This window comes from Salmo salar, chromosome ssa23, assembly GCF_905237065.1.
Source record: "Salmo salar chromosome ssa23, Ssal_v3.1, whole genome shotgun sequence".
NCBI lineage: Eukaryota > Metazoa > Chordata > Actinopteri > Salmoniformes > Salmonidae > Salmo > Salmo salar.
Genome location: NC_059464.1, coordinates 46,490,157 through 46,514,280, shown reverse-complemented (window position 1 = coordinate 46,514,280; position 24,124 = coordinate 46,490,157). Strand labels below are relative to the sequence as shown.

General features: G+C 44.7%; 1 protein-coding gene across 6 annotated transcripts in view; it reads right to left on the bottom strand.

The window, feature by feature from the left end:
* pidd1 (p53-induced death domain protein 1) overlaps nt 1–24,091 on the bottom strand; it is a 40,981-nt gene extending 16,890 nt beyond the window's left edge. The window contains exons 1-14 of one of the 6 annotated variants that reach the window (XM_045706158.1): nt 23,959–24,091; nt 22,810–23,705; nt 21,872–22,285; nt 21,143–21,301; nt 19,520–19,571; nt 19,200–19,401; nt 18,624–18,773; nt 17,950–18,123; nt 12,893–13,040; nt 11,903–12,038; nt 7,905–8,055; nt 5,872–5,995; nt 5,673–5,788; nt 3,043–3,150 (exon numbers count right to left, since the gene is read on the bottom strand). In XM_045706158.1, coding sequence (XP_045562114.1) covers nt 3,043–3,150; nt 5,673–5,788; nt 5,872–5,995; nt 7,905–8,055; nt 11,903–12,038; nt 12,893–13,040; nt 17,950–18,123; nt 18,624–18,773; nt 19,200–19,401; nt 19,520–19,571; nt 21,143–21,301; nt 21,872–22,285; nt 22,810–23,521 — 2,646 coding nt within the window. In that variant the 5' untranslated portion in view covers nt 23,522–23,705; nt 23,959–24,091. Of the gene's footprint in view, nt 1–3,042; nt 3,168–5,672; nt 5,789–5,871; nt 5,996–7,904; nt 8,056–11,902; nt 12,039–12,892; nt 13,041–17,949; nt 18,124–18,623; nt 18,774–19,199; nt 19,402–19,519; nt 19,572–21,142; nt 21,302–21,871; nt 22,286–22,809 lie in introns of all 6 variants that reach the window. The other 5 variants (XM_045706156.1, XM_045706159.1, XR_006761485.1 and 2 more) reach the window with 5 other exon arrangements.
* Nucleotides 24,092–24,124: the final 33 nt, after the last annotated feature.

The following is a 24,124-nucleotide window of genomic DNA, read 5'->3' as shown; positions in this document are numbered from 1 at the left end:
TAGACACTAATGTACTTGTCCTCTTGCTCAGTTGTGCACCGGGGCCTCCCACTCCTCTTTCTATTCCGGTTAGAGCCAGTTTGCGCTGTTCTGTGAAGTGAGTAGTACACAGCATTGTACGAGATCTTCAGTTTCTTGGCAATTTCTTGCATGGAATAGCCTTCATTTCTCAGAACAAGAATAGACTGATGAGTTTCAGAATAAAGGTATTTGTTTCTAGCCATTTTGAGCCTGTAATTGAACCCACAAATGCTGATGCTCCAGATACTCAACTAGTCTAAAGGCCAGTTTTATTGCTTCTTTAATCAGAACAACAGTTGTCAGCTGTGCTAACATAATTGCAAAAGGGTTTTCTAATGATCAATTAGCCTTTTAAAATGATAAACTTGGATTAGCTAACACAACGTGCCATTGGAACACAGGAGTGATGGTTGCTGATAATGGGCCTCTGTACGCCTATGTAGATATTCCATGAAAAAATCAGCTGTTTCCAGCTACAATAGTAATTTACAACATTAATGTCTACACTGTATTTCTGATCAATTTGATGTTATTTTAAATTGACTTTTTTTTTTTTTTAACAAGGACATTTCTAAGTGACCCCAAACTTTTGAACGGTAGTGTAGATGCGGGGAGATCGCACACACAAAATACAGATTTGGTTAAAATAAAGTGAACCTGTTCTTTAGGTAAAAGACAAATACAGAGCCTATTCAGTACAAATACATTTTCCATATTTAAGTATACAGATTAACTGCATACTCAACTGTGCGAACGTGGCAAAAGTAGTATTAATGTAAAGGTCTGTAATAGTAGTAATGCCCTTTCTCTTCCAGAATAGGAAAGTACTGTCAGTTAGTGAGGGGGGTTATGGCAAATAGGAGTATAGACAGAGTTCTCCAGGAGACAGAATGTTGTCCTTATTTGATACCAAATGTATTATTTTTATATAATAACTCTAGGGGATTTAGTTGATGAAAAGAGAAGTGTTATGTATATCTTGTTTAATAGCGAGCCATGAAGGCGTGGAGGAATCTACCACGCCAGGGTATGCATCCAGCCAATAAACCAGTGCTCTAGCATTTGCAGCCCAATAATAATTCTGAAAATTTGGCAGGCTTGATTATGTGGGGGGTTTTTTTTGGGGGGGAGAAGCAGCGTACTTTGTATCCCCACACAAAAAGGCAAGATGTTAAAATCCGCAGATTCTGAAAGCGATAAAGGAATTTGGTGACTGTAGCCATTTTAATAATACATCATAGATAGAGGCAAAACTCTCCAGATCTCAGTGTTACGCTTTAACATCTCTATCATGTCGAGATACTGTAGTTCCAATTATAAATCAATTCAGCATCCTTGGGGATGACAACACTTAAATATTTAATTTTGTCTCTTGTGATTTTTAAAAAGGTATATTTTAAACAAAAAAGTCTGGGTTTAAGTCGCCTTTAAGAGTGATTCGATGAGCTCCAACAGCGGTGGGAGTGACTCTTCGGGGTGTGAAAGGAACAAAATGACGCCATCCGCATATAGAGTGACAATGCAGTGATCAACCTTTCGCATGTTTAGCGGAGCAATGAAAACATATATATATATATATATATATTTATTTATGATTATTTATTGATTTATTTTCTCCTCAGAATAGTATTTCAACCCAAGAGGCAAAACTAATTTACTACTGTCAGAATGTAGTTTCATTCCACTTGGTCAAAAGCAAACTTTTGAATCTTTGTCATGTTTGGAACACATGATGTCCATCAGTCGCCTGACGATTGGAAAATGAGAATCTGCCTGGGATAAAACCAGTTTTGTCATGATGAATTATAGTCGAAATGCATTTATTTAGTCTGTTTGCGAGTATTTTAGTAAACACCTTGGAGGGCAATAGGATGATGGATCCGTTTCATCTTTCTTTAATATATGGTGATAAAGACTCCGGGAGACTGCGAGTTTCAATACAATGTTTAAACATCCTCAACATAAGAGGAAATATGCCTTGTAAAACTATATTTTACAGAAAATATTGATTAATGTGCATTGTCCTAGAGAAAGAGAGACGAGGATTCAGGGACATTACCTTTAACAGTCTATTGAATATCAGGGACATTACCTTTAACAGTCTATTGAATATCAGGGACATTACCTTTAAAAGTCTATTGAATATCAGGGACATTACCTTTAAAAGTCTATTGCTTAGCACAGATGTGTTGGTTTGAATCCCAGCCAGAGTGAAGTGGAGGATGAGAGAAATGATAAGAAGATCCAATATTTACAAAGGATAGTGGTACTGGGTAGTGGGTACTCAAACATCTGACATGTCAAATCAAATGACATTTTATCGGTCAAATACACATGGTTAGCAGATGTTAATGCGAGTGTAACGAAATGCTTGTCCTGATACTTTGGAAAATAAAGACTTCACAAGCAGTTTGTGTGATCCCATATCTGTTAGTGCTGAATAGCCAACTCCTATGGTCATTGTCATGCCAGGCCAAACATAGAAGTTGGCTATACAGATGTAGGATCTTAATTTGATCACACTGTTGCAGGATAACTTTTCTGCAATTCAGGACATTTTAAATGTGTAGCGTATTTGAGGTTTAAAAAGGCTTCTGAAGATTTGTAATTTCTACTTTTAAATTACCGACTTGATTTTCCTTATCAATCCCTATCAATCAATGTCCATTAATTATAATCTATAGAAAAATGTGTGGTCATACACACATCCTTAAAAACATAGGTGCTGGGCTTATAAAGAATACTACATAGTCAATAACGTGGTGAACTGGGAGTTTAAAGAGTGTGTGGGCCTTTTTGTTCTTCATTAACTATAATCCACTTAATAATTCACATTTCCTGTTGCTGCGGGATTATTTTCCTTCTGTAGGAAACTGGCTCAAATTATGAGCCTACATCTGTACAGCACAAACAGATCTGGGAACAGGCTAGAGAAGGGTGTCTCTGACTGAGCATGCTCTGTTCTCTTACAGGAAGTCAGAGTGGTAAGGTGGCCAGCCATTGGCTGTTGTTCTCACTTACAGGAAGTCTGAGTGGTAAAGTGGCCAGCCATTGGCTGTCATGTCCTTTCCTTTTCCTGGCCACTTCCTGTGGTATGTCACTGGGAACCTCCCCTCGATAGAAAGACACCTGGAGAGGAGAGAGAACTTCAGAGAGAATATTCTTTCAATTTTATTTTATTTATTTAACCTTTATTTAACTAGGCAAGTCAGAACAAATTCTTATTTACAATGACGGCCTACCGAGGAACAGTTGGGTTAACTGCCTTGTTCAGGGGCAGAACGTCGGGGATTCGATCCAGCAACCTTTTGGTTACTGGCCCAACACTCTAACCACTAGGCTACCTGCTGCCCCAAATAAAGAAACATATGTTTTTTATCCTCTTAAGGATCGGACCCTTTTTTTCAATTTTCGCCTAAAATGACCAAATCTAACTGCCTGTAGCTCAGGACCTGAAACAAGGATATGCATATTCTTGATACCATTTGAAAGGAAACACTTTGAAGTTTGTGGAAATGTGAAATTAATGTAGGAGAGTATAACACATTAGATCTGGTAAAAGAAAATACAAACAAAAATAACATTTTCAATTTTTTGGTTTTTATTCCATCTTTGCCAGCAGCATACCAATACTATATTGTATGTACTTCACCACCATGGCCTATTTATTGCCTTTACCTCCCTTATTTCACCTCATTTGCTCACATTGTATATAGACTTATTTTTCTACTGTATTATTGACTTAATGTTTGTTTTACTCCATGTGTAACTCTGTGTTGAACTGCTTTGCTTTATCTTGGCCAGGTCGCAGTTGTAAATGAGAACTTGTTCTCAACTTGCCTACCTGGTTAAATAAAGGTAAAATAAATAAATAAATATAGCTTCGTTATTGTTATGTACATTTCTTGTGTTACTTTTTGATTGATTCGATTTTTATTTTTTACTTTAGTTTATTTAATAAATATTTGTTCAATTCTATTTCTTGAACGGCATTGTTGGTTAAGGGCTTGTAAGTACGCATTTCACGGTAAGGTCTACACCCGTGTTTATATTCGGCGCATGTGACAAATAAAGTTTGATTTGAAGGGGCTTGAATTTGAGCTCTACCCATAGATTTCTCAGAACACTGAACCAATCACGGCGCAACTAGACAACATTACCAACCCCTACGCTCCGTATTTTCCACTGGCTGCCCCACCACAGAAAGCACTGAGCTAGACTGAAACACCTGCATTTTGGAGCTGCCTTACTCAAGAAAGCAAAACAGGTACCATGTTTGTATGCGGCTTCGTTAATTCAAATATTTTTTTGTAGTTTAACTTTTTTTTTTACATTGTTTGCAAACTAATATGTGGCACGTATTAACGCCCAAATAACATTTTTTATTAGCTAAACTGACGGGGCTCAAAACAGGTTGGGTCCCCGAATGACAGGTTGCCACTGAATCAGGTAGTCTTTTAAAAAATATATATTTTTCCCAACGGATTAGAGACATTTTTTCCCCTTTCATGCTGAGTGGTTATCAAAAGTGAGAGAGCTGGAAAGATTTTTCCAATAGGCTACGTTGAGGAACCATTGTCAATCTCAACGGATGTAAAAACAGACTTTGTTTACTTGCTTTTTGAGGCGAAGAAAATATTACTTTGAGAAGCTCCACAGTGGTGGTGAGACAAGACACCATGAGAAATAGTATCAGATCCCCCAAATGGGCACATTTATAGGCCTACATTTTATTAGCCCAAATTTATAGCCTATATTTATAGCCTATATTTATAGGCCTACATTTGTAGACCTACATGTATAATGTAGTAGGACTACATTTATTAGCCTAAATGTATAATATTTTAGCCTTATTATGGACATTTATTAGCCTACATATATAATGTATGTAGGCCTACATTTATAGGCCTACATTTATAATGTAGTAGGACTACATTTATTAGCCGATATTTATAATGTATGTAGGCCTACATTTATTAGCCGATATTTATAATGTAGTAGGACTACATTTATTAGCCGATATTTATAATGTATGTAGGCCTACATTTATTAGCCGATATTTATAATGTAGTAGTCCTACATTTAGTCCACTCAGACAGGCCTCCGCAATGGATTAGTCAACCCCACCAATAGAACTAACAACCAGGCTTGATGGGAGGAGGAAAAAGTAGGAATTGACTTATCAAACTGAAAATACCAATGAAAACATGTTATTTCTACCAATGAAAAGGTGTATATTTCTACCAATGAAAACATGTTATTTCTACCAATGAAAAGGTGTATATTTCTACCAATGAAAAGGTGTATATTTCTACCAATGAAAAGGTGTTATTTCTACCAATGAAAAGCGTTTTATTTCTACCAATGAAAATGTGTTATTTCTACCAATGAAAACGTGTTATTTCTACCTGCAAATGTGTGCTTGAGTATTGTTTTCTTTGGCAACTGTGGTACGAGCGGGATAAACACCTCCGTTCTCTACATTATCTTGGAACTAATGAACTGCGTCCTCCATTATTTCCAAGGTAATGTACAAAACGTTGGTGTTTATCCCTTACCTAATAAAGCACTTTATGAATAATGTATCATAGTTATAAAATGTCGGTATCTACTGTACACCCTCTCTCTGTCTGGGGTCACTAGTCTCTCACCTGACCCCTGATTGACCCCTCCTGCTTCTGTGTAGGACAAACGTACACCTCTTTGAGATTCTTCAACCGAGAGTAGAACACAAACGACAGTCTCCCTTCCGCACAGTCTGGTCTATCTGAAAGAGAGATGATGTAGTAGTATTTCACCCGGAAGATGTCCTTCAAATTGTATTTAAAATGTATAATTTCACAAATGTACCTGCGCTGACGTCTAGGCCCCTCTCGAAGCCAGCGAAGAACTGCTCTCCCTCCAACAGGTCACAGAGGTCTGAGGGTTGTGGGCCATCGTACTGCTCTGACAGAGACTGTACTCTGTTGTCCACCTGTTACACATTGTGATACGGCACATCAGATATTTACTGTACACATTATGACATCAACACACATTATGACATCAACACACGGTGGATATTCTAACATACCTGCACTTCTAAAACTTGCAGTGGAAAGTCTGATGTACTATGCATTTGATACAGCCACTGACTGTTCTTGGTCTCAGGAAGTGATGCTGCTGTAACACTGACTGTCCTTGGTCTCTTATCTTATATACACAGACCCACCTTGTTGACATGGCCGGCACTGTAGCAGAACCTGTTTGGGGTTGGTTCTAAAGTCGTGGCCAAAAGTTTTCAGAGTGACACAAATATTAATTTCCAAAGTTTGCTGCCTCAGTCTCTTTAGATATTGTTGTCAGATGTTACTATGGAATACTGAAGTATAATTACAAGCATTTCATAAGTGTCAAAGGCTTTTATTGACAATTACATGAAGTTGATGCAAAGAGTCAATACTTGCAGTGTTGACCCTTCTTTTTCAAGACCTCTGCAATCCGCCCTGGCATGCTGTCAATCAACTTCTGGGCCACATCCTGACTGATGGCAGCCCATTCTTGCATAATCAATGCTGGAGTTTGTGGGGTTTTGTTTGTTCACCCGCCTCTTGAGGATTGACCACAAGTTCTCAATGGGATTAAGGTCTGGGGAATTTCCTGGCCATGGACCAAAAATATCGATGTTTTGTTCCCCGAGCCACTTAGTTATCACTTTTGCCTTAAGGCAAGGTGTTCCTCATGCTGGAAAAGGCATTGTTCGTCACCAAACTGTTTCTGGATGGTTGGGAGAAGTTGCTCTCGGAGGATGTGTTGGTACCATTCTTTATTCATGGCTGTGTTCTTAGGCAAAATTGTGAGTGAGCCCACTCCCTTGGCTGAGAAGCAACCCCACACATGAATGGTCTCAGGATGCTTTACTGTTGGCATGACACAGGACTGATGGTAGCGCTCACCTTGTCTTCTCCGGACAAGCTTTTTTCCGGATGCCCCAAACAATCGGAAAGGGGATTCAGAGAAAATTACTTTACCCCAGTCCTCAGCAGTCCAATCCCTGTACCTTTTGCAGAATATCAGTCTGTCCCTGAAGTGGCTTCTTTGCTGCCCTTCTTGACACCAGGCCATCCTCCAAAAGTCTTCTCCTCACTGTGTGTACAGATGCACTCACACCTGCCTGCTGCCATTCCTGAGCAAGCTATGTACTGGTGGTGCCCCGATCCCGCAGCTGAATCAACTTTAGGAGACGGTCCTGGCTCTTGCTGGACTTTCTTGGGCGCCCTGAAGCCTTCTTCACAACAATTGAACCGCTCTTCTTGAAGTTCTTGATGATCCGCTAAATGGTTGATTTAGGTGCAATCTTACTGGCAGCAATATCCTTGCCTGTGAAGCCCTTTTTGTGCAAAGCAATGATGACTGCACCTGTTTCCTTGCAGGTAACCATGGTTGACAGAGGAAGAACAATGATTCCTAGCACCACCCTCCTTTTGAAGCTTCCAGTCTGTCATTCAAACTCAATCAGCATGACAGAGTGATCTCCAGCCTTGTCCTCATCAACACTCACACCTGTGTTAACGAGAGAATCACTGACATGATGTCAGCTGGTCCTTATGTGGCAGGGCTGAAATGCAGTGGAAATGTTTTGGGGGATTCAGTTCATTTGCATGGCAAAGAGGGACTTTGCAATTAATTGCAATTCATCTGATCACTCTTCATAACATTCTGGAGTATATGCAAATTGCCATCATACAAACTGAGGAACCAGACTTTGTTAAAATTAATATTTGTGTCATTCTCAAAACTTTTGGCCACGACTGTATTCTCCAACGCCAACTCTTACCACACAGATCATCAATTTCAGACTGAAGATCAATAAATAGATGGACGGCTTGATTGATTGGACCCACCTTGTCAGCAGGCAGGCACTGTAGCAGAACCTGTTTGGGGTCTGTTCTCCTCTGTAGCACAAGGAACTGAACCTGGAACTGCTTCAGTCTCTGGTAGACCCTACGGACCACACCGCTAACACAGCGCTGGGTAGTGTACCACAGCCAGTACCTAGGATAACATACACAAACTATTTAGACAGCGCTGGGTAGTGTACCACAGCCAGTACCTAGGATAACATACACAAACTATTTAGACAGCGCTGGGTAGTGTACCACAGCCACTACCTAGGATAACATACACAAACTATTTAGACAGCGCTGGGTAGTGTACCACAGCCACTACCTAGGATAACATACACAAACTATTTAGACAGCGCTGGGTAGTGTACCACAGCCACTACCTAGGATAACATACACAAACTATTTAGACAGCGCTGGGTAGTGTACCACAGCCACTACCTAGGATAACATACACAAACTATTTAGACAGCGCTGGGTAGTGTACCACAGCCACTACCTAGGATAACATACACAAACTATTTAGACAGCGCTGGGTAGTGTACCACAGCCACTACCTAGGATAACATACACAAACTATTTAGACAGCGCTGGGTAGTGTACCACAGCCACAACCTAGGATAACATACACAAACTATTTAAACAGAAATGTAGATGAACAATATTAACTTAACAACGTCAGCCTCAAGGACCAATGACAGAAGACAATACTCTAACACTATGCCCAGACCGGACGTGCGCCTGCGCAAATGTATTTTGTCCCCCCCACACCAGACGTGATCAGGACACGCAGGTTGAAATATCAAAACAAACTCTGAACCAACTATATTAATTTGGGGACAGGTCGAAAAGCATTCAACATTTATGGCAATTTAGCTAGTTAGCTTGCTGTTGCTAGCTAATTTGTCCTATTTAGCTAGCTTGCTGTTGCTAGCTAATTTGTCCTATTTAGCTAGCTTGCTGTTGCTAGCTAATTTGTCCTGGGATATAAACGTTGAGTTGTTATTTTACCTGAAATGCACAAGGTCCTCTACTCTGACAATTAATCCACACATAAAACGGTGAACCGAATCGTTTCTAGTCATCTCTCCTCCTTCCAGGCTTTTTCATCTTTAGACTTTATATTGCGATTTGCATCTAACTTTAATAGTATTAGCACGACAGACCAAGTTACCAAGTTCGTCTTTCAATCACCCACGTGGGTTTAACCAATGAGGAGATGGCACGTGGGTACCCGCTTCTATAAACCAATGAGGAGGTGGGAGAGGCAGGACTTGCACCACGTTCAGTACCACAAATTGAACTGACTTCTATTTTAGCGCTTGGCAACGCAGACGCTCGTTGGCGCGCGTGAGCAGTGTGGGTGTAATGACTGAATAACCACGGCTACGTGGAAATGTATTTTGCGACGCGAGCGCAAGTGACGCGAGCAGTGTGGGTGTAATGACTGAATAACCACGGCTACGTGGAAATGTATTTTACGACGCGAGCGCACGTGACGCGAGCAGTGTGGGTGTAATGACTGAATAACCACGGCTACGTGGAAATGTATTTTACGACGCGAGCGCACGTGACGCGAGCAGTGTGGGTGTAATGACTGAATAACCACGGCTACGTGGAAATGTATTTTACGACGCGAGCGCACGTGACGCGAGCAGTGTGGGTGTAATGACTGAATAACCACGGCTACGTGGAAATGTATTTTACGACGCGAGCGCACGTGACGCGAGCAGTGTGGGTGTAATGACTGAATAACCACGGCTACGTGGAAATGTATTTTACGACGCGAGCGCACGTGACGCGAGCAGTGTGGGTGTAATGACTGAATAACCACGGCTACGTGGAAATGTATTTTACGACGCGAGCGCACGTGACGCGAGCAGTGTGGGTGTAATGACTGAATAACCACGGCTACGTGGAAATGTATTTTACGACGCGAGCGCACGTGACGCGAGCAGTGTGGCCGGCGTGTTGGAAGAATGTTCATGTGATTGTTCAAGAAAGATTTTTGGGCTGCACCTCGTCTCATGTGAGTTAAAGCGCTGTCTACATCCCTCTTAAGTCCTAACTAGCCATTCCTACTGGCCATGTTCTGTTATAATCTCCACCCGGTACAGCAAGAAGAGAACTGGTTCCTCTCTGGGTTTCTTCCTAGGTTCCAGCCTTTCTAGGATAGTTTTTCCTAGCCACCGTGCTTCTACATCTGCATTGCTTGCTGTTTGGGGTTTCTGTACAGCACTTTGTGACATCAGCTGATGTAAGAAGGGCTTTATAAATACATTTGATTGATTGATTGATTGATTGATTACTGTAAAGCTGTGTGTTCATGTAGTCTGGAATAAGAGGACATTCCTACAGTAAAGCTGTGTGTTCATGTGGTCTGGAATAACAGGACATTCCTACAGTAAAGCTGTGTGTTCATGTAGTCTGGAATAACAGGACATTCCTACAGTAAAGCTGTGTGTTCATGTAGTCTGGAATAACAGGACATTCCTACAGTAAAGCTGTGTGTTCATGTAGTCTGGAATAACAGGACATTCCTACAGTAAAGCTGTGAGTTCATGTGGTCTGGAATAACAGGACATTCCTACAGTAAAGCTGTGTGTTCATGTAGTCTGGAATAACAGGACATTCCTACAGTAAAGCTGTGAGTTCATGTGGTCTGGAATAACAGGACATTCCTACAGTAAAGCTGTGTGTTCATGTAGTCTGGAATAACAGGACATTCCTACAGTAAAGCTGTGTGTTCATGTAGTCTGGAATAACAGGACATTCCTACAGTAAAGCTGTGTGTTCATGTAGTCTGGAATAACAGGACATTCCTACAGTAAAGCTGTGTGTTCATGTGGTCTGGAATAACAGGACATTCCTACAGTAAAGCTGTGTGTTCATGTAGTCTGGAATAACAGGACATTCCTACAGTAAAGCTGTGTGTTCATGTAGTCTGGAATAACAGGACATTCCTACAGTAAAGCTGTGTGTTCATGTAGTCTGGAATAACAGGACATTCCTACAGTAAAGCTGTGTGTTCATGTAGTCTGGAATAACAGGACATTCCTACAGTAAAGCTGTGTGTTCATGTAGTCTGGAATAACAGGACATTCCTACAGTAAAGCTGTGTGTTCATGTAGTCTGGAATAACAGGACATTCCTACAGTAAAGCTGTGTGTTCATGTAGTCTGGAATAACAGGACATTCCTACAGTAAAGCTGTGTGTTCATGTAGTCTGGAATAACAGGACATTCCTACAGTAAAGCTGTGTGTTCATGTAGTCTGGAATAACAGGACATTCCTACAGTAAAGCTGTGTGTTCATGTAGTCTGGAATAACAGGACATTCCTACAGTAAAGCTGTGTGTTCATGTAGTCTGGAATAACAGGACATTCTTACAGTAAAGCTGTGTGTTCATGTAGTCTGGAATAACAGGACATTCCTACAGTAAAGCTGTGTGTTCATGTGGTCTGGAATAACAGGACATTCCTACAGTAAAGCTGTGTGTTCATGTAGTCTGGAATAACAGGACATTCCTACAGTAAAGCTGTGTGTTCATGTAGTCTGGAATAACAGGACATTCCTACAGTAAAGCTGTGTGTTCATGTGGTCTGGAATAACAGGACATTCCTACAGTAAAGCTGTGTGTTCATGTAGTCTGGAATAACAGGACATTCCTACAGTAAAGCTGTGTGTTCATGTAGTCTGGAATAACAGGACATTCCTACAGTAAAGCTGTGTGTTCATGTAGTCTGGAATAACAGGACATTCCTACAGTAAAGCTGTGTGTTCATGTAGTCTGGAATAACAGGACATTCCTACAGTAAAGCTGTGTGTTCATGTAGTCTGGAATAACAGGACATTCCTACAGTAAAGCTGTGTGTTCATGTGGTCTGGAATAACAGGACATTCCTACAGTAAAGCTGTGTGTTCATGTGGTCTGGAATAACAGGACATTCCTACAGTAAAGCTGTGTGTTCATGTGGTCTGGAATAACAGGAACTCACCAGGAGAAGTGAGTGATGTAGAAGATAGCGTACAGCTGGGTGACGTAGAGGGACACCTGTGAGGTTATGTCTGTCCAGGTGTGGGCGCTGGGGTCTCCATGAAGCAGGTGGAGACAGGACAGGTCTACTGTATGACCTGGGACAACAACAACATGGTTAAATGAATGCAGGTAGAGCTGGGGTCTCCATGGAGACAGGACAGGTCTACTGTATGACCTGGGACAACAACAACATGGTTAAATGAATGCAGGTAGAGCTGGGGTCTCCATGGAGACAGGACAGGTCTACTGTATGACCTGGGACAACAACAACATGGTTAAATGAATGCAGGTAGAGCTGGGGTCTCCATGGAGACAGGACAGGTCTACTGTATGACCTGGGACAACAACAACATGGTTAAATGAATGCAGGTAGAGCTGGGGTCTCCATGGAGACAGGACAGGTCTACTGTATGACCTGGGACAACAACAACATGGTTAAATGAATGCAGGTAGAGCTGGGGTCTCCATGGAGACAGGACAGGTCTACTGTATGACCTGGGACAACAACAACATGGTTAAATGAATGCAGGTAGAGCTGGGGTCTCCATGGAGACAGGACAGGTCTACTGTATGACCTGGGACAACAACAACATGGTTAAATGACTGTCCAGGTAGAGCTGGGGTCTCCATGAAGAGACAGGACAGGTCTACTGTATGACCTGGGACAACAACAACATGGTTAAATGAATGCAGGTAGAGCTGGGGTCTCCATGGAGACAGGACAGGTCTACTGTATGACCTGGGACAACAACAACATGGTTAAATGAATAAAAGTCCTCCATGGAGACAGGACAAGTCTACTTGAAGTCATTTCTGAAACGGCTAGAAGGGCTGAAAGCCAAGCGGAATAACCATTCTGCTAACACCTATCCAATCATGTCAGATCTGAAGTGGAGAGGAAAGAAATGAAAGCGTTGAACAGTTTTCAAACAGGACACCAGTAGCCTACCAGCGAGTCCAGTCGGCAGAGGGACCTGCACCTTGATTGGCTGGAGGAATTGGATGCTGGGGTCTTGAGAGAGACAGAGGAGGGGACTGACTCTGGCCTGAGGGTCTCCACACAACGTCTGGACCTCAGTGACAGACACCTGTAACACCTGTAGACAGAGAAGAGTGAGCAGGGATTGGATCTACATACCCACTGCTGAAAAGATCAGCAGGAAAGCACAGTAAACGTGTCCAAAATACAGAGGATACAAGCTAGTACGATGCTCTCTGGAAGAACCCGTGTCTAGTGAATACATCTGGACTGTACCTGTAGAGTGTCTGGTGAATACATCTGGACTGTACCTGTAGAGTGTCTGGTGAATACTGGACTGTACCTGTAGAGTGTCTGGTGAATACTGGACTGTACCTGTAGAGTGTCTGGTGAATACTGGACTGTACCTGTAGAGTGTCTGGTGAATACTGGACTGTACCTGTAGAGTGTCTGGTGAATACTGGACTGTACCTGTAGAGTGTCTGGTGAATACTGGACTGTACCTGTAGAGTGATGGTGAATACTGGACTGTACCTGTAGAGTGTCTGGTGAATACTGGACTGTACCTGTAGAGTGTCTGGTGAATACTGGACTGTACCTGTAGAGTGTCTGGTGAATACTGGACTGTACCTGTAGAGTGTCTGGTGAATACTGGACTGTACCTGTAGAGTGTCTGGTGAATACTGGACTGTACCTGTAGAGTGTCTGGTGAATACTGGACTGTACCTGTAGAGTGTCTGGTGAATACTGGACTGTACCTGTAGAGTGTCTGGTGAATACTGGACTGTACCTGTAGAGTGTCTGGTGAATACTGGACTGTACCTGTAGAGTGTCTGGTGAATACTGGACTGTACCTGTAGAGTGTCTGGTGAATACTGGACTGTACCTGTAGAGTGTCTGGTGAATACTGGACTGTACCTGTAGAGTGTCTGGTGAATACTGGACTGTACCTGTAGAGTGTCTGGTGAATACTGGACTGTACCTGTAGAGTGTCTGGTGAATACTGGACTGTACCTGTAGAGTGTCTGGTGAATACTGGACTGTACCTGTAGAGTGTCTGGTGAATACTGGACTGTACCTGTAGAGTGTCTGGTGAATACTGGACTGTACCTGTAGAGTGTCTGGTGAATACTGGACTGTACCTGTAGAGTGTCTGGTGAATACTGGACTGTACCTGTAGAGTGATGGTGAATACTGGACTGTACCTGTAGAGTGTCTGGTGAATACTGGACTGTACCTGTAGAGTGATGGTGAATACTGGACTGTACCTGTAGAGTGTCTGGTGAATACTGGACTGTACCTGTAGAGTGATGGTGAATACTGGACTGTACCTGTAGAGTGTCTGGTGAATACTGGACTGTACCTGTAGAGTGATGGTGAATACTGGACTGTACCTGTAGAGTGACTGGTGAATACTGGACTGTACCTGTAGAGTGTTGGTGAATACTGGACTGTACCTGTAGAGTGATGGTGAATACTGGACTGTACCTGTAGAGTGTCTGGTGAATACTGGACTGTACCTGTAGAGTGTCTGGTGAATACTGGACTGTACCTGTAGAGTGATGGTGAATACTGGACTGTACCTGTAGAGTGTTGGTGAATACTGGACTGTACCTGTAGAGTGACTGGTGAATACTGGACTGTACCTGTAGAGTGTCTGGTGAATACTGGACTGTACCTGTAGAGTGTCTGGTGAATACTGGACTGTACCTGTAGAGTGTCTGGTGAATACTGGACTGTACCTGTAGAGTGTTGGTGAATACTGGACTGTACCTGTAGAGTGTCTGGTGAATACTGGACTGTACCTGTAGAGTGTCTGGTGAATACTGGACTGTACCTGTAGAGTGTCTGGTGAATACTGGACTGTACCTGTAGAGTGTCTGGTGAATACTGGACTGTACCTGTAGAGTGTCTGGTGAATACTGGACTGTACCTGTAGAGTGTCTGGTGAATACTGGACTGTACCTGTAGAGTGTCTGGTGAATACTGGACTGTACCTGTAGAGTGTCTGGTGAATACTGGACTGTACCTGTAGAGTGATGGTGAATACTGGACTGTACCTGTAGAGTGTCTGGTGAATACTGGACTGTACCTGTAGAGTGTCTGGTGAATACTGGACTGTACCTGTAGAGTGTCTGGTGAATACTGGACTGTACCTGTAGAGTGTTGGTGAATACTGGACTGTACCTGTAGAGTGACTGGTGAATACTGGACTGTACCTGTAGAGTGTCTGGTGAATACTGGACTGTACCTGTAGAGTGTCTGGTGAATACTGGACTGTACCTGTAGAGTGTCTGGTGAATACTGGACTGTACCTGTAGAGTGTCTGGTGAATACTGGACTGTACCTGTAGAGTGTCTGGTGAATACTGGACTGTACCTGTAGAGTGATGGTGAATACTGGACTGTACCTGTAGAGTGTCTGGTGAATACTGGACTGTACCTGTAGAGTGTCTGGTGAATACTGGACTGTACCTGTAGAGTGATGGTGAATACTGGACTGTACCTGTAGAGTGTCTGGTGAATACTGGACTGTACCTGTAGAGTGATGGTGAATACTGGACTGTACCTGTAGAGTGTCTGGTGAATACTGGACTGTACCTGTAGAGTGATGGTGAATACTGGACTGTACCTGTAGAGTGATGGTGAATACTGGACTGTACCTGTAGAGTGTCTGGTGAATACTGGACTGTACCTGTAGAGTGTCTGGTGAATACTGGACTGTACCTGTAGAGTGATGGTGAATACTGGACTGTACCTGTAGAGTGATGGTGAATACTGGACTGTACCTGTAGAGTGACTGGTGAATACTGGACTGTACCTGTAGAGTGATGGTGAATACTGGACTGTACCTGTAGAGTGTCTGGTGAATACTGGACTGTACCTGTAGAGTGTCTGGTGAATACTGGACTGTACCTGTAGAGTGTTGGTGAATACTGGACTGTACCTGTAGAGTGTCTGGTGAATACTGGACTGTACCTGTAGAGTGTCTGGTGAATACTGGACTGTACCTGTAGAGTGTCTGGTGAATACTGGACTGTACCTGTAGAGTGTTGGTGAATACTGGACTGTACCTGTAGAGTGTCTGGTGAATACTGGACTGTACCTGTAGAGTGACTGGTGAATACTGGACTGTACCTGTAGAGTGTCTGGTGAATACTGGACTGTACCTGTAGAGTGTCTGGTGAATACTGGACTGTACCTGTAGAGTGTCTGGTGAATACTGGACTGTACCTGTAGAGTGATGGTGAATACTGGACTGTACCTGTAGAGTGATGGTGAATACTGGACTGTACCTGTAGAGTGTCTGGTGAATACTGGACTGTACCTGTAGAGTGATGGTGAATACTGGACTGTACCTGTAGAGTGATGGTGAATACTGGACTGTACCTGTAGAGTGATGGTGAATACTGGACTGTACCTGTAGAGTGTCTGGTGAATACTGGACTGTACCTGTAGAGTGTCTGGTGAATACTGGACTGTACCTGTAGAGTGATGGTGAATACTGGACTGTACCTGTAGAGTGTCTGGTGAATACTGGACTGTACCTGTAGAGTGATGGTGAATACTGGACTGTACCTGTAGAGTGTCTGGTGAATACTGGACTGTACCTGTAGAGTGTTGGTGAATACTGGACTGTACCTGTAGAGTGTCTGGTGAATACTGGACTGTACCTGTAGAGTGTCTGGTGAATACTGGACTGTACCTGTAGAGTGATGGTGAATACTGGACTGTACCTGTAGAGTGATGGTGAATACTGGACTGTACCTGTAGAGTGTCTGGTGAATACTGGACTGTACCTGTAGAGTGTCTGGTGAATACTGGACTGTACCTGTAGAGTGTCTGGTGAATACTGGACTGTACCTGTAGAGTGTCTGGTGAATACTGGACTGTACCTGTAGAGTGATGGTGAATACTGGACTGTACCTGTAGAGTGTCTGGTGAATACTGGACTGTACCTGTAGAGTGTCTGGTGAATACTGGACTGTACCTGTAGAGTGATGGTGAATACTGGACTGTACCTGTAGAGTGATGGTGAATACTGGACTGTACCTGTAGAGTGTCTGGTGAATACTGGACTGTACCTGTAGAGTGTTGGTGAATACTGGACTGTACCTGTAGAGTGTCTGGTGAATACTGGACTGTACCTGTAGAGTGACTGGTGAATACTGGACTGTACCTGTAGAGTGTCTGGTGAATACTGGACTGTACCTGTAGAGTGTCTGGTGAATACTGGACTGTACCTGTAGAGTGATGGTGAATACTGGACTGTACCTGTAGAGTGATGGTGAATACTGGACTGTACCTGTAGAGTGTTGGTGAATACTGGACTGTACCTGTAGAGTGATGGTGAATACTGGACTGTACCTGTAGAGTGATGGTGAATACTGGACTGTACCTGTAGAGTGTCTGGTGAATACTGGACTGTACCTGTAGAGTGTCTGGTGAATACTGGACTGTACCTGTAGAGTGTCTGGTGAATACTGGACCGTACCTGTAGAGTGATGGTGAATACTGGACTGTACCTGTAGAGTGTCTGGTGAATACTGGACTGTACCTGTAGAGTGTCTGGTGAATACTGGACTGTACCTGTAGAGTGTCTGGTGAATACTGGACTGTACCTGTAGAGTGTCTGGTGAATACTGGACTGTACCTGTAGAGTGACGGTGAATACTGGACTGTACCTGTAGAGTGACGGTGAATACTGGACTGTACCTGTAGAGTGACAGTGAATACTGGACTGTACCTGTAGAGTGTCTGGTGAATACTGGACTGTACCTGTAGAGTGATGGTGAATACTGGACTGTACCTGTAGAGTGATGGTGAATACTGGACTGTACCTGTAGAGTGATGGTGAATACTGGACTGTACCTGTAGAGTGATGGTGAATACTGGACTGTACCTGTAGAGTGATGGTGAATACTGGACTGTACCTGTAGAGTGTCTGGTGAATACTGGACTGTACCTGTAGAGTGATGGTGAATACTGGACTGTACCTGTAGAGTGATGGTGAATACTGGACTGTACCTGTAGAGTGATGGTGCGTGTCTGAACAGTGCAGTCCGGGGGGAAGGTCAGTTTGATGCCTGCGTCTGTACGTGACACCAACAGCGTCCCCTCTGGTGTCACAGAGCAACTGTCCCTGACTGGACGACCCACTGCCACAAACCAGGAAAACTGTCTCACTGAGACGCAGGCCAGCTATGGAGACAGATTTGTTATTTCATTCTTTTTACATTTAAATAGGAAAGTCAAGAATGCATTCTTATACAGAGAGAGACACAGACAGACAGACAGACAGACAGACAGACAGACAGACAGACAGACAGACAGACAGACAGACAGACAGACAGACAGACAGACAGACAGACAGACAGACAGACAGACAGACAGACAGACAGACAGACAGACAGACAGACAGACAGACAGACAGACAGACAGAGGAGATATTTGTCTGCTGTACAAATCAGAACCTCAATCTTACACCGTATTCACTCCTGGAGATCAGACAGGGTTTGTTTGGTATAAGCAATATAGCTAAACCCTCAACCCAGCACATCAGATCGCTCTCTTCAAATCTCAGATCTCCAGAAGTGAACAGGACGTAGGGTCTAGGGGGTCGATCCGGGACTGAGCCAAGGAGTTTGATCATATTTTCATGCACGCCATATTAAAAAGCAGTGTTGTGTTCTGTACACTACCCTGGCAGGTCGTCCTCCGGGGTGACTGCTGTGTCCTATACTGCCCCTTCTGGTCTCAGTGGGTAGTGTACTCCACTGCTGTCCATCAAACCTCCTCACAACCACCTCCCCTCTCCTGGACCGGTGGTACGGTACACACACCTCCACTGGCTGGAGAGGAGAGGAGAGGAGACGAGGGGAGAGGGGAGGAGAGGAGGGGAGAGGGGAGGAGAGGGGAGGGGGAGAGGAGGGGAGGGGAGGGGGGGGGAGAGGAGGAGGCAAGAGGGAGGGGCGGGAGAGGGGAGGGGAGAGGAGGGGAGAGGGGAGGGGCGGGGAGAGGGGAGGGGAGAGGGGAGGGGGGAGGGGAATATGTTCAGAAAAAAGATGAGTATCAGAGTAGAAGAGACCAATGAGAGAAGCTCGTAGACACACACTGAAAAAGGCTTTGTCCCAAATATCTGTATGCTGCACGAAAAAAGAAATGTCAAACTCCTGAAAAGAAGATACATGTGTCTGTCTACTTTGTGTGTGAACCTACAGTTCTTTCCATTGATATGTATCACACCATTAATTATACGACTACCGTTTCCAGGCTACCTTTAAAAAGGAGATCCTGTGTGGGAGGAGTTCCAGTGGTCGACTCAGCAGGAAGTCATGCTCCTCTAACCACACCCATTTCCTATCTGGCTTACGCTCCGCCCACTGCAGCGTGGTGGTCGTCGCTAGGCAACCCGAGGGAAACAGTAGCTCCGCTCCCCCTGGGAGGAACACATGACAACCAGCAGACGACACACAGAACCTGGTGGGAGAGGAACAACAATAACAACACCTAGCTTTAACTGACAAATACACAAGGAAACAACTGTGTTGATATCTGAGATCAGCACCCGTCAAGTCAAAGTAACACTGTGTTGTACCTGTGTCGATTCAGTCCAAGGTGTAACTCTGGAACGCGTGTTTCCACCTGGTCTGAGGAGGACAGAGGACGATTAACGAAGGAACGATTTACAAAACTAGGATCACACTGCAAATAGTCAATACCTACAGGAAGGTCACTTAGAGCTTCCTTCACCAAGTATGGGTGGTAGTGGTAGAGGGGGTAGAGTTAGTGGTACTAACCAGGTGGTAGTGGTAGAGGGGGTAGAGTTAGTGGTACTAACCAGGTGGTAGTGGTAGAGGGGGTAGAGTTAGTGGTACTAACCAGGTGGTAGTGGTAGAGGGGGTAGAGTTAGTGGTACTAACCAGGTGGTAGTGGTAGAGGGGGTAGAGTTAGTGGTACTAACCAGGTGGTAGTGGTAGAGGGGGTAGAGTTAGTGGTACTAACCAGGTGGTAGTGGTAGAGGGGGTAGAGTTAGTGGTACTAACCAGGTGGTAGTGGTAGAGGGGGTAGAGTTAGTGGTACTAACCAGGTGGTAGTGGTAGAGGGGGTAGAGTTAGTGGTACTAACCAGGTGGTAGTGGTAGAGGGGGTAGAGTTAGTGGTACTAACCAGGTGGTAGTGGTAGAGGGGGTAGAGTTAGTGGTACTAACCAGGTGGTAGTGGTAGAGGGGGTAGAGTTAGTGGTACTAACCAGGTGGTAGTGGTAGAGGGGGTAGAGTTGGTACTAACCAGGTGGTAGTGGTAGAGGGGGTAGAGTTAGTGGTACTAACCAGGTGGTAGTGGTAGAGGGGGTAGAGTGGTACTAACCAGGTGGTAGTGGTAGAGGGGGTAGAGTTAGTGGTACTAACCAGGTGGTAGTGGTAGAGGGGGTAGAGTTAGTGGTACTAACCAGGTGGTAGTGGTAGAGGGGGTAGAGGTAGTGGTACTAACCAGGTGGTAGTGGTAGAGGGGTAGAGTTAGTGGTACTAACCAGGTGGTAGTGGTGGAGGGGGTAGAGTTAGTGGTACTAACCAGGTGGTAGTGGTAGAGGGGGTAGAGTTAGTGGTACTAACCAGGTGGTAGTGGTAGAGGGGGTAGAGTTAGTGGTACTAACCAGGTGGTAGTGGTAGAGGGGGTAGAGTTAGTGGTACTAACCAGGTGGTAGTGGTAGAGGGGGTAGAGTTAGTGGTACTAACCAGGTGGTAGTGGTAGAGGGGGTAGAGTGGTACTAACCAGGTGGTAGTGGTAGAGGGGGTAGAGTTAGTGGTACTAACCAGGTGGTAGTGGTAGAGGGGTAGAGTTAGTGGTACTAACCAGGTGGTAGTGGTAGAGGGGGTAGAGTTAGTGGTACTAACCAGGTGGTAGTGGTAGAGGGGGTAGAGTTAGTGGTACTAACCAGGTGGTAGTGGTAGAGGGGTAGAGTTAGTGGTACTAACCAGGTGGTAGTGGTAGAGGGGGTAGATTTAGTGGTACTAACCAGGTGGTAGTGGTAGAGGGGGTAGAGTTAGTGGTACTAACCAGGTGGTAGTGGTAGAGGGGGTAGAGTTAGTGGTACTAACCAGGTGGTAGTGGTAGAGGGGGTAGAGTTAGTGGTACTCACCAGGTGGTAGTGGTAGAGGGGGTAGAGTTAGTGGTACTAACCAGGTGGTAGTGGTAGAGGGGGTAGAGTTAGTGGTACTCACCAGGTGTGGGTGGTAGCGGTGGAGGGGTTGGGGGTCTTCCCAGGGGGTTGTTCCTTACGTCTACCTTTAACTTATCCAGTTTGTCCAGACAGAGACAGACGGGGAGAACACGCAGGTCATTACTGTGGATCACCAGGTCCCTGAGAGACAGGAGACAGCCTGAGAGAGGAGAGAGAAGATGAGACGAGGGGAGAGCGGAGACGATAGAGGAGATGAGAGGAGATGAGAGAGGAGACGAGAGGAGGAGCGGAAAGAGGAGACGAGAGGAGAGAGGAGACGAGACAAGGGGAGAGCGGAGACGAGAGGAGACGATAGAGGAGAGGAAAGAGGAGATGAGAGAGGAGATGAGAGAGGAGACGAGAGGAAAGAGGAGACGAGACGGGAAAGGAAAGAGGAGACGAGAGGAAACGAGAGAAGAGAGGGGTCAGAAGAGAGGGGACAGGAGAGATGAGAGGACAGAAGAGGAGAGGAAACAAGAGGAGAGGAAACAAGAGGAGAGGAGACAAAGAGGGGTGATGTAGACAGACAGACGAAGAAGGAGGGAATGTTCCTAACCTTAGACCCTTGCTTTCATTTTTTTATTGCCATAGTATCACAGTAATATTTAGGCTTACAACATTAGTCATACACAATAAATATGTCAATGGTTAATGCTGTGTCAGATAAATCTGTTATTTTTTTTAAGAACTCTCCAGTCTCCTAACTTATTGTTGTCTATCCCCCCTTTACCCATGGTCTCAGGCAGCTTCTTTAGCCTGTTGTGTGACAGCTCCAGTTTAACCAGCTCCTCCAGCGCACCCATCTCCTCAGGTAATGTCTCCAGGAGGTTATAGGAGACATCCAGGGTGTGGAGGCTCTTCAGCTGGCCCATGCTGGGGGGGAGAGAGGCCAGAGAGTTCCCCAGGAGAGAGAGGTAGCGGAGGGCAGGGAGAGGCCCGAAGGAGGGCGGAAGATCAGTGAGGTGGTTGTGACCCAGGAGGAGGGTGGAGAGGAGGGGGAGGGTGAGGAGGCAGGGAGGGAAGGAGGAGAGGAGGTTGAAGGAGAGGTCCAGGTGGACGAGGAGAGAAAGGGATGAGAGAGAGGGAGGAAGAGAGGTGAGGAGGCCGGGGAGGGGGTCACCATGGGCGTCATGGAAACAGTGTCCTGAGGAGGAGTCAGAAGATGAGAGAGAGAGAGAGAGAGAGAGAGAGAGAGAGAGAGAGAGAGAGAGAGGACAGACAAGAGAGAGAGCGAGGACAGACAGACAGAACAGACAAGAGGAGAGAGAGAGGACAGATAAGTGGAGAGAGAGGACAGACAGGACAGACAAGAGAGAGAGGACAGACAAGAGGAGAGAGAGAGAGAGAGAGAGAGAGAGAGACAGACAGGAGGAGAGAGAGAGAGGACAGACAGACCAGACAAGAGGAGAGAGAGAGGACAGACAGGAGGAGAGGACAGACAAGAGCAAGGGACAAATGATTGGAAAGGGTGTGAAAATACCACATAATGATTAACATGTAAAGACACAGATTGTATGATAACGTTGCAGTGTTTATACTATGTGCTATAATGTGAGTCTGATGTTCAGTGTCTACTAAATAATCAATCTGAATCGATCAAATGTTACTTTACAAGCACGTTACACAGCATTAATGAATGTATCAGCATTCCGCACTAGTACTCTGTACCTCTAATAGCCAGTGAGCGTAGCTGTGTGAGGTGCGGTAGGACCTCCAGGGCTCCCTCTAGCGCCCCCCTGTCCTCCGAGCCCAGTCGGAGGTACTGCAGGCCCCTCAGCTGCCCAGGGACAGACACCCATAGTACCTGGAGCACAGCAGTCCCACCGTGGTATACATCCAGAGTCAGTCTAGTGTCGGTGAGCACCGCACACAGCTCTACTGACGGGGGAAGGGGAGGGGTGAGGGACGGGACGGGAGAGAACGAGGAGGAGAGAGGAGGCAGGAAGTAGGGAGAGGGGGATGAGAGGGTGGAGATGGAGAGAGGAGAGATGGAGGGAGGAGAGATGGAGAGAGAAGGAGGGATGGAGACAGGGTCCCCATCATCGTTATCTCGGTCTGTAACTGTTATCAGTCCTTTATTCATTTCCTCCATCTTCTCCGTCCCCTTTTGAATTCCACTTTCTTCTTTGTTTCTAATTGCAGACACACTGGCAGTTTCTCCCTCTCCCTCGGTCTGTCCTTCCCTACGTGACACTTCCTCTCCAAGATGGTGGCCCATCTTATCTATGGGAAAGTGTGTTATTCTGTTGACAGTCTTATTCCTCATCTGATCAAGAGGATCATGTCCCGTCTCTATGGTTCCACCACCGACTTGATTCTCACCCTCCGTTTTCTCTTGTCCCCTTCCTCTCCTCCATTTCTTCTTCTTCTCTCTCTCCATCTCACACCTCTTCTCTCAGGGGACCTTGTTTTTGTGAAGGTGTTCAATTAAAATCCAAACACATATATATATATTTTTTTCATTTATTAGACGGGCCAATCTTCAAGGGACAGCTGCTGCCTGCTGTACTTGGGCATGTTGGGACTTGAGCGTCCTAGGATACAATTCCCAGAACATTGATTGCCTAGCCAGTACAAGAACATAGCCTATATTTCACTAACAGTAAACACATAACGTTACATAGCTATGTTTATTTAGGTGAAATGTATAAATATGATTGTATGACAGTAATAGTGAAAGATTAAAAGTTTCTTAGTAAACTACTGCTAGCTAGCCTAGTTAGCAACAAGCTAACATTAGCTAACTGCTTTGATTTACTATGCCACTTGAAAGTTCACGGAACAAACTAACTATGGATTTAACTAAATGTACTGTACCGTGCAGTAATGTTTCCTGTTCACAGCGATAACCACTGTATCTCACGCCAGATTGATTTTATTATAAAGTACAAGGTTCACTACTTCCTTGGTGTCCGTGGCTACACCTTTTTTTCAAACAGCTTGTTGTCATCAGCCAGACCAATGAGGCAGCCAGACGCTCAGC